The sequence below is a fragment of the Onychostruthus taczanowskii genome, unplaced genomic scaffold, assembly GCF_017590055.1.
Source record: "Onychostruthus taczanowskii isolate IOZ18803 unplaced genomic scaffold, ASM1759005v1 scaffold8, whole genome shotgun sequence".
NCBI classification, from domain to species: domain Eukaryota; kingdom Metazoa; phylum Chordata; class Aves; order Passeriformes; family Passeridae; genus Onychostruthus; species Onychostruthus taczanowskii.
The window spans coordinates 1,601,066-1,612,370 of NW_024505892.1; the positions used below are offsets into that span (position 1 = coordinate 1,601,066).

At 38.3% G+C, this 11,305-nt stretch overlaps 1 protein-coding gene across 1 annotated transcript in view; it reads right to left on the reverse strand.

Moving 5' to 3' along the window:
• FRK (fyn related Src family tyrosine kinase) overlaps positions 1 to 7,715 on the reverse strand; it is a 46,829-nt gene extending 39,114 nt beyond the window's left edge. The window contains exon 1 of the mRNA XM_041423748.1: positions 7,288 to 7,715. Coding sequence (XP_041279682.1) covers positions 7,288 to 7,715 — 428 coding nt within the window. The remainder of the gene's footprint in view (positions 1 to 7,287) is intronic.
• Between the last annotated feature and the right edge of the window lie 3,590 nt (positions 7,716 to 11,305).

Consider the following 11,305-nt stretch of genomic DNA (forward strand, 5'->3'; position numbering starts at 1 on the left):
ATACAACAGTTCCAGCCTGCAGTGAAGTACAAAGGTAAGAAACCAAAGAAAGTAGATGGGCTTGTGCACTTTTCAGAAAATCCTTTCTGAAAGCAATGGGGTTAGAGAGAGCCATTGGTTTAACCTTGTAGGGTATCTCTTATATTTTTATTTCTTAATCTCTTCAGTACAGATAGAATCTTACACAAAGAAAGTCTTCTGTAACCAACAGTGCTTTTCACATGTGACAAAATAATTCTTCACAGAGATACCTGACCTAGTTTGTTTAAAATGAGCCCAGCTTTGGGATTTCTTAGCCTGGCTGAACTGTTGGTTACCATTTCTCAGTTCTAAACCTGCTCAGAGATCACTCAGCTCTGCACAGCTCTGTATTGTCTTGGGCAGAGAGCCATCAAAGACAGCTATTGAAGAAACACTGTACAATACCTGGAAAATGTTTTTGCCAACAACATTACTCAAACACAACTAATCTATGCTGGCATGCACAGTGTTTATTCATACTGAGTCAGAAAAAAAGTCCCCACCAAACAGGACTATCAAGTTGTTATGACCAGTATGTGGCCTTTATTTTTTTTTTTTTCCTCTAAAAGGCACTGTAAAGGCCACAAAGCCTTAGGGAAAGCTAACTAGCTGTGTTTGCAGGATGTGTTTTAAGAACATTTTTTTTGGTGTTCACATGATTCATTGCCATATTCTTCACAATAGGGTAATGAAAACTAATAGCTAGTAATTATAATATATAATACTCACACTAATTTTGAATAAAGACAAGGTAGGATAAAACTTCCTAATTTCTCAGAATTTGAATAGACAAAGACATATATATTTAGAACAATACATTGCCAGAAAATGGATGACCTTAATCAGACAAGTTTTCAAGAACTGCTTGTGTACAATGCCATAACTCTTTCCACTTTTCTGAGCAGAGACACATTTTCTGAACGTGGATATGCACATGGATGTATAAATAGTACTGGCACTTGAAAAAATGTGTCATTTTACAGTTTGGTAAACCATTTACTTCTGTGTTCTGTATAGTCTTTCAATATTTAAGAAATAAGCAGAAATTAAGTCAAAGTTTGATATGTGCTTGAAGACAGGACTGGAATGCTTAACCATCATTAAAGAAGTTAAATTATTAATTTAATGGTCTTTTTGCAGTATTCCATTGTTTACATTCAAAAAAGGCACTCCCAAGTCAAAAAACATCAAAACCATGATCTAGCTTAGCAATACACACCTCATCTCACAGGGCTTAAAAAGATTGCAAGATCTTAAAAATATCAGTCTTATAAACTTTCTCTATATTGTGTGTGTGTACACATGTATGCACACACAAAAACCAACCCCATGGATAAAATATATCAATTGAAAAAAAAGATGAAATTTCACATATAGGCTTTTCAATGTTTTATACTAAAGGCATATTTTTGGTGATAGACATCTTTTCTACCAAAACAAAAAAAAAAAAAATTAAGAATGACTTTTGTACTTGGAAGGTTCCAAGAATGTGCAAACAAACTACTAGAACTTTGTGCAGTCATTTATCAATGAACAATTTTTACAAGTTCATTTCAGTACAAGGGTTAGTGGTGATATTCTGGTGGTGTCCTCAGGAGTTTGCACTGTGACAGAATAAGGAACTATGACAGCAAAAGAGAGGGAGCACACAGAAGCTGCAGTGGATTACATTTCGTTTTCTGAGGTATTCAATAGAATCCAAGGTTTCACTTTTAAAAAATCTTCTAGACATTTTGACTGTAAATACCACTTTGAAAAAATGACCCACATGAACCAACGAAACCCCAAAGCCTGACTTCACAGGAAGTCTAAAACAAGTCAGCCCAGTGAGAGCTGTATTGTTCTCATACAGTATCTGAAATTCAGTCAATGTATGAAATAGTTAAAGCTGAGGCAGGTAACAGAAGATGAAGCAACTATGGAGATTGACAAAAATAACCTACTAGATACTTCTGCTTTCAGACAGTTGTTTATAAAGCTCACTGTGAAATTAACTGATGAGGTTTCATTGATTAGGTCTGGGGCTCAGTTTCCACCAACTGGGAAATAACTACATAAGATGTAAGAGAGAAATATTTTTGAAACTGAAAAAAGTTAAAAGTAATTGCAATGATCTTCTTTGACCCAATCTACTAGGAATTTGTATGGAGCTGCTTCTCTCAGCACAGCAGTCTTGTGTCAATAATGCTGGCATGAACGCATAGAATGAATGATGGCCAATGGCACCCTGGCCTGTATCAGCAATGATGTGGCCAGCATCAGGCCAGGGCAGTGATTGTCCCTCTGTACTTAGCACAGAGGGAGTCCTGTGTTCAATTTTGGACTGTCTCATTACAAGAAGGACACTGAGATCCTGAAGCATGTCCAGAGAAGGGCAGTGAAGCTGGTGAAGGGTCTGAAGCACAAGGAGGAGGAGCAGCTGAGGGAGCTGGGGTTGTTTAGTCTAAAGAAAAAAGGGCTCAGGAATGGTCTCATTGCTCTCTGTAACTACCTGGAAGGAGGTTGTTGTGAGGTGGGAGTCAGTTTCCTCCAGATAAATGCCAAGAAGAGAAGAAAAGTTGTGCCAAGGAAAGGTATTGGTTATTTTTCATGAAATTTCTTCATGAAAAGGATTGTCAAGCACTGGAACAAGCTTCCTGGGGAACTGGTGGAATCACTATCCCTGGAAGTGCCCAAAAAGGCATGTGGATGTGGCTCTTGGGGCCAGTGGCAAACACAGTGGTGCTGGGTTAATGGTTGGACTTTTAGAGGTCTTTTTCAGCCTCAGGGATTCTATGATTTTATGATTGAAAACTGTCTTTCAATAAACAGACAACAAGTCCGTCAGGATGGCAGGTGAGAGCCCTCTCCAAGAACAATCTATCTTTCCTCTATCAAAACCAGAATTCACGTCACTCCAAAAGTGAGGTGTTTTCTTTTATTTTTGCTTCATTAAAATTAACTGTAGACCTGGGCTGTATTTCTTGTCCAGAACAATTTGCACTATGTCACTTTCTTGTTTAGTTTAAACAACTGGCAGTAATAAAACACGAGCAGATGAATATGTTACTATGGTTCCTGTTTGTAGTGCAGAATAACAGACACAGAAAAAGAGCACTGAGACAGGAAGGTCATACTCTGCCAAGAAGATCTATCTTTTAATTCAGATTTTGGTATTTGTCAAGTTGATCTTTCTGATCATCCTTTGTTGGATGTGCAAATTAAATTATGTGATTCTATCTCAAATAACATTTTTTGCTTTCCAAGTGTTATATGTCTAAACACATAAAGAAGAGCATTCCAGATTCATGGGATGCAGCAGATACAACCTCATTCAAACTACCTTAGAAATGAAAAATCTGTCTGGCTCATGGTTTTGACTACTACCTGTGACACAGAAAGAAGAAAAGCACCAAGTGCTCTCACAGTTTTTAATTTATCATTAGCATAGTTTTTGTCTGCTTTTGGTCAGATATAATATAAAAGAATGTTTTCATGGTACCAGATTTATCTCCTCATGAAGAGAAAGTTCATTATGTGACTATGGTTTGCCAGATTAATGCTTCCACTCCCCAGCTGCTTTGTCCCCCTACCCCAGGTGAGACCAGGAAAACACACCTGTCTCCAGAGACACTAAACACAATTCCTTCACGATGTCTGCACCTGACAGGTTGTTTTTGGTATAAGAAGTACAGCAGGTGCTAGAAGAGCTCAGCAATGAGAAGATGCTTTACTGGTGAATATAAAAATGAAAGGCCATTTTCCCTCAGTCTGTCCAAAACAGACTTCATTGTAGCAGGTGTGCGCTCCTTGGATGCATTTCATCTTGTACAGCACATGTTTGGACTGAAATGATGCAGCAGACAGAAGTCATGCCATGGATTTACCTTTTTTCCCCCTATTCACACAGATTGTTACTAATTTCATCCAAGTCATCTGCCTACAAAGAGATCACTTAAGCCAAAGGAAGGAAGCAAAATGACATTTTTTTCTTAGTAAGAAATCGTGCACAAATAAGAAGTGTTTGACTTTTGATATAATTTAGTTCTATTATATAATATAAATATACTAGCAAAATATAAAAAATGTCCCCTTCAATTGTAGCACACAACTCCTACCAACAACTTCTACCAAGAACCTTTGGTCAAAAGAGAGCAACTCAGTAAAGAAATCTCATTCTTTCTCAGTTCTGATAGCCAAGGATACATCAAAATTGCCTTTGTTGTGAATAGTGTTTATTTTTTTGTTTTTCCCAGATGAGATATTGCAAATCCTTTCTGCCCTTTCCCCCAGGCATTGATCTGCCTTATCAGCTCTACTTCAGTCATATCAGACAGTCAGAGACACCCAGGAAGAAAAAAGAAGTTATCTAAAGAAGTTTCTTACTTTCCTTCTTGCTTTACTTCATTCTCTTTCTTACTCTAAGTAAAAAAAAAAAAAAAAAAAAAAAAAAAAAAAAAAAAAAAAAAAAAGCATGTCTTTCCCTCTGATAAAAGTTCACAGACAGCAAGGAGACAAACTGGTCTACTGCAGCACTTGTTGGGAACAAGCAATGACCCAGCATTATTCTCTGCCAGAACTGACAATTCTGTGCCAGATATCTGATCTCTAACTGTCTCTATAAGAAAGACCATGTCAATATGTTGATAAAAGAGGGTGAGATAGATTTGCTTGTTCATACTCTTGAAGGTCACAGGCAAAACTGAAATGATAAGCAAAAGAAATTTGACTGCTCTGCAAGCAGCTCTCAAGCATTTATTGGCTAAACTTACTGAGTGGCCCTGTCATCTCTCACTGTAGAACCTTTCATGCCCCTCTATTCCTTTGTTTGAATGACTTTACAGAGTAGCCATGCATGCATATGAATGCAATTTTTAAAATAGTTTCTACACAAGCGTGCTGAAATCAGCTGCTAAAGAATGTGATCAGTTTGGTTTTCTTTCCAAGCTTCCTAAGAGTCATACCATGAATTGAGTCTGTTTCTCAGAACAGAATAGCCAGTGTTTCTTTGTCTAATGAGATGGAGATGCAATCCGGAAATAAAATTCCTGTTGTCTCTGCAGATGTACAGAAGCTAGCTGCTGTTATAAATGTGCATTCAATTAAGTCAAAGAATGTTGATCAACTGTGCCTGGAAAATATTGCAAGCATAAAACCACACTGCAAATATATGGTAAATGAGCATTTTGGCAGGTAAACACAAGATTGTGAGTCTTCCATTCTTTGCCAGTTCTGTGCTGGGACCATAAAAGACCCTGCCATACAGGATGCAATGACACATTAGAAACTTTGCGTATTTCCACAAACGTCTACAACATGGCCATGAAAAATTCGCCAACACCTAAAGGAATTAAAACCAAACTAGAGAGACGAGAGAAGATAAACTCAGGTTGGGGTAGAGAGAATTATTTAATCTTTAAATTTTAATAAAAGAGATACTAGAACAACCTTTTTTTCTAATTGCAATCTTTAGGGAAAACAAAGGGTGGCTCTTTAAACCATCATTACTCTTGTTCTTACTGTTTCACTAGGATAACTGAGGTGAAAACTACAGAGGGTGGATGAAAGGGAATTCTTGGGAGAAACAGTAGCAAGGGATTTTCCAATTTGATAAAAAGCGATAAAAATCCTCATTTTGATGATGAACAGCTCAACTGGAAATGCCTAACAAAGCAAAGAAGTCTATCTTTATTTTGGCCATGTTTGAGTTGTGATGACTCTTCTGCAACATTTCTTGTAACTTAGTCTTTACTATAAAGGGAGAAAGGTATATAAAAAAAATAAAAAATAATAAAATTGATTCAGTAACAAGTAAAAAAAGAGAGGTACACAACAGTGCACTTTGGCAAACTTAACTTTGTATTTGAAGCTCTAGATATAGAAAAATAAGTACATTAGGAGCTGAGATGTTGTATAACTGAGAAAAATTACTTTCAAAGTATTAACAGCATGAAGAAATCTGACGACTTCTAAGAAAACTAGTTCTTGAAAGAGAGCAAAGGCCAACCTGAGCTAAATTAGAGCCTAACACCATTTATCTAGTGATTCAGAAAATGCCTTCCCTGCAGATTAATTTCTCCAGTTGGAAGAATTTTTTTGAACACGACCATTGAAAATGTTGTCTGCCTGAATACAGAAATAGAAACAGCTGGACAAACTGGAAATTAAGGTCTTCAGGTTAGAGATTAATCTTAGAGCTGCCCTAAAATGCCTCTAGCAAAAATCCTACAGCTGATAAAAGACTGGTATAATCATATCTGAGCCAATTTTCCTAGCCTGTGGCAGTACAGTGGGCAGATCAGGTTGAAGATGATGTTTCAGGTTCAAATGAGATTTAACTGAAAGGCTGCATCACCATCCCTCTAAAGTCAACATCCATTCTGAGACTAATAATGAATGTTGCTTATGGCATTTCTTTACAGAGTGATAAATTTTTTTTCCAAAATATACCTCTGGAACTGTAGTCAGACCTATTTCAGCAAACATTGACTCTGACTTCAACACACAGAAGTAACTGTGCAGCCCAGTCTGATTCAGACCTTACTCATCATTACTAGGGAGCCAAGTAACTGATTCTGTGTGATTCCTGATCTATTTCTGAATATTTAATAAGATCTGACATGCTTTGAAGGGGCAGAAGAAGATGGGATGGATAATTAAACTCTGTGAAAATTTAATAACTTCATCTCTACTCTGTTGTTACATCTGCTTTTGCCCTTTGCAGTACTTGCTGCAGTTTTGTCCTGAGAGCAGAGATTTGCCTCCAGAGAATGTGCACATAGTCTAGAGGGAACCATTTGAAACTTATCTGCTAGGGACTCGCCCATCATTTGGAAGAAGATGAAAAGGTGTAGAGGTAGCTTGCTTTAACTGATTAACTGGTAACTTTGCAGCTGGTTAAGCTGGACACTTATTCAGGGCAGGGGTCATATACTTCTACTCTCTGGGTATTGTCTGATACACATTTACTCTTATACAAATAAAATTAATGAACCATCGCAGCAACTTGATCTTCCCAGGTGATTTTTAAACAAGTGATTAGTGTATATCACAGGAGGAAATTGTTTAAAACAAAATAAAACCCCTCCACAATCTGCCTTCAGTAATTTATTTTCCTGTGCCCACAGTGTCTTTTCCTTGCCCATGCCAACTAGTGCTACCACCTCTAGGACCACCAGAGGTTGAGTGTGGCAGGGTAATACCCAGCAAGAGAAAAGGCCTGACCTCCTGTCTCAAACCCATTTAACATAACAAAGAGTTTCATTTCACACAGCGTGGGTTACTCACGGCTCAGCTTCAATGCTCTGGTCAGCAGCAATGTAGTTGGCAGGGATGTAGCCCGTGAGCTTGCGGCCAGGACAGACTGACCACTCTGGCAGGAGAAGCTTGGCATACCACCATCCCTCATGGGATGCATTCAGCACTTCCAGCTTATCCCCAGCTCTGAAGCTCAAGTCATCCTCAGTGCGAGCGTCATAATCGAAAAGCGCCACAAATTTGCAAATGTTTGCTAGCTCCTGGCCAGGCAGTGGAGGTAAAGGTTTCTCTTTTATCTTACTCTCTATGTCCTTCTGTCCTGCTTGAGGGTCAGGTTTTATCACAGCAAGGTTGGCGAAGACTTGGCCTCCTTTGTCTTCCTGCTCACCGTTTCTCCCAAATAAGCAGGGAAGGTAAGGCTTCAAACAGGCACAGTGCTTCCGGAAGAAGTTTCCCATCTTGATACTTTGTTGCTTCCTCTGCTTCTGCTTTTCTTTTGCTTTTCCTGGTTGCAAGACCCTTAGACCAATTTTTGCACCATCCACATATTAGCTTTTTGTGGACTCCTTCTCCCCCTTTTCCTTTGGCATAAAATGAAACAACTCTTGGCACAGCTGGAAGCTCCTCTCTGGGTCCCACGGAGAGCTCATTACAGACGGCTCCCAATTAGGGAGTGAAACCTAAGCATTCAACTGCCAGCACACGTATGGAGGGAATTTTTCACTTCCTCTTCAGAAAATGGAAAGCAACACAACAGCTGTGCTGGGCTGAGTTCTGAGAACAACGGCAAAGTGTGAGCCTCTTCTGTTACAGCACAACAATAAAGCCAGAACATGTAAATAAGGGAGGCTTTTCAATTCCTTCTGCTCGGGATGGGTGTTTTCTTATCTCAGATGTGGTCTGGTCATATGATCAGCAGTGAATGTCTGTCTTGGCAATGATTAACCAAACTGACCTGCCTGCTTCCCCAGCAGTCTGACGTGGACAGCTTGAATGAATATTTCTTTTTGCTTCCCGATTTGCACTGGTTTCAGTTCGCAGTGGGAAGCCTTTGCTCACCTGAGACTGGCAGACGCCCTCACCAGGAGTGCACCTGTGGCTCCTGCCCTCGCTCACACCCAGGCACATTCCCTGCCAAGTATCCGCCCCTCAAACAAACTCTATGGCTTTTTTTTTTTTTTTTCAGCTGGGTTGGGCATATTTTACAAGGAAAACCAAATATATATGTGGCTTACAGTAATAAAGCAGTATATTTTAAGGCATTCCTTATTCTGCATTTTAAGGAAACCAAGGCACTAGCCAAAAAGAATTTCTCTAGTTGGCTGGCTGATTGAATCAACCCTATATAAAAATAATGGCTGTCAGCTTGTAAACAATGACACTGCTTGACCAGTACACTCCTATTTCTAAAGTATCTCTAATCCAGCAAACAGACCAAGCATGGGTGTCTGGATACTGTGTGGCTGTGGCAAAGCAGGCTGAAGGGTTGGCCGTCCTATCACAGTGGTGCAATCCAAGCTTTGTAACTCCTGGAAATCACCATAGCCGGGGGGGCACAGAATGATTGGAACAGGAGCAGGAAGCACAGAAGATACAGCAATAGCCTGTCTGCACACAGCACAGTGGTGGCATGTCAGTAAGAGACAAATTCTTACAGATCAGAGTCTATTTATTGAGATCAATCAAAACTCACACATGGACTTATTCCGGGTGATTAAAAAAATGGAGGCCTATATTTTTCTTTTTTTTTTTTTTTTTTTTTTTTTTGGTCAGGAAGCTGACTTCTATGGTTTTTATTTTACTAGAAAGAAAATACCTAACGGAAACCAAAGTCACTTGCTTTCATCATGTCTCTCATTCATTTGAGTGAGGAGACCAGTGGCAGAGGCAGTAGTATACTGACAAACTAAAGACTGTGGGACAACTAAAAGATATCACCATTGAAAGTGATAATGTTAGTATCAGGTGCATCTCCACTGAAGAGGAATGGGGAACTGCTTACACACACTTCTGCAACACTGCAAAAGAAATTAAATAAAGGAGGAAGTATCATACACATAAGTCACCACTAAACCTCATCATCTTTAGGATGTGATTAAAAAAAGGTATGCTGATTCGGCAGATTATGATAATCTTATTTCATTTCTGAAGCACCACTGGAGATGATTTTTCACCAGCGGTTATTGCCACATAATAGTAAGAACACAGATATCCAAGAGATATTTGCTTTTCCTTGGTGTGAATAACACTATCCAAAGGAAGGAAAAGCCTATATTGATAAAGAAACTATCCTCATTAGTCTTGTTTAAAGAATTAATTACATTTACTGAAATGAAAGAATATTAGAAACTACTACTAAGTAATCTCACAATTTTCAGTTTGCATATTTGATTAACTTTTCCTGTAATGGTTTTTGGTTCTGGCAACTTGGGCATTAATTTGACAAAGCTTTGCAAACTCATTTACTGCCCAGAATAGTTTCATCATGACAACAAAGCTGTTTGCATCATACAGAATCAAGCTGTACAATGCACAACCGTTTTCAGGACCAAGTCCCACCTTTACACTCAGGAACCAATATACAAACACATTAGAAATGACACTGCATTCCCTGAGACCACTCAGATAAGTATTTATAACTGTAGCTACAACAGGGCTTAAGCCTACAAATAGTTGTGTATATGACTACCTTATCTCAAAGAGCTCCAGACATTAAATTCATCTTCTCCCTCAATCTGTGTCCCTGCTTGGCTTTAGAAGAACAGAAAGACTTTTTCTGGAAGTGATCAATAACTATAAATCAGATTCTTGTCATCCTGATCCTCAGGACCAGTTCTATGTATTAACCAAGCAGACTTTAACAAATAGCCATTAAAATCATTAATCAGATTTAAAAGACTTCTCAAAAAGACAGAAGATTGGAGTTGCTGAGAACCACTGAGCAGATTTCCCATCCTGTGTGGGACAGGACAGTAAGTGAGCCGTGGTGGCCACACTGCAGTAACTTCTGCAAGGGTCTTTGTTCCCATCCTGGTGACTTTATTGAGGATTCACTGCATTTTTGAAAATGAAGTAGTTCTCTTAATGGTTAAGAGACTATATAATTTTATCACAGGCAAGAAAAGAAAATTAGCATGTAATAAAAATGTTCTTGCTGGTTTTACAGAAAAAAATAAAATCTGATAAATCCCATAATCCTGATTTTCATATTCACAATTTGGAACAAATGAGGGTAATCATATGTATTCAGGGGCTTTTCAATACAAACTGCTGTCCAAGTCCTCTGCATTTGTATTACATATAATTTAATAGAATAATCTTTGCATTACCTATTCCTTGGCTAAACTTATTTCTTTTGCCTTGCTTCCCACTATATTCTCACTTTTTTTGCAAAATGAGGCCAAAGAGTTCTGCATTGCTCTTTGGCCTTCTGTATCTTTATTTAATTTCTTTACAAGTCTGAATATCAGAGCAGAAATTGTTCAAAACAATAAGCCACTGGAGGCAGAGTGACTGTAAAAGACTTAATCAGAGATATTGAATAATTTTATTGGCAAAGTGCTTTAAGAAGAATGCAAGGGGCTCACCTCCTTCATGCCAACACTAGCTAGCAAAAAAGATGAATTTATTACAACCAGAATGGCACATTTACAGTATGAATACTGAAATTTAGTATTCTGGTCCATATATTACAATATTGTAAGTAATTTCTTAAAATATGCAACACCTTGAAACAAAGATTGATCGTTTAAAAGCTGGGTCTGACAGTACTATACAAACTTAGGCTTTAGAAAATAGAGCAAATCTATTCAATCAAGCAGTACCTTCCCCCATCATGCTAGGTAATTTCCCATTGCTTTTAATGTATATTTCCTTGCTCCATAAAGAGAAGAGTGTACACTGACACTGTAGGTTTGAGGATGACAGATATCTGAAGTTATTTTTACATTCTATACATAGCCTATAAAGTCCAGTATAAGTAAGACTCTTGCAAGGAGCTTTGCACCTGCTTAAGCAATTAATTTGAAGTTCTCTAAATCCATTAAAT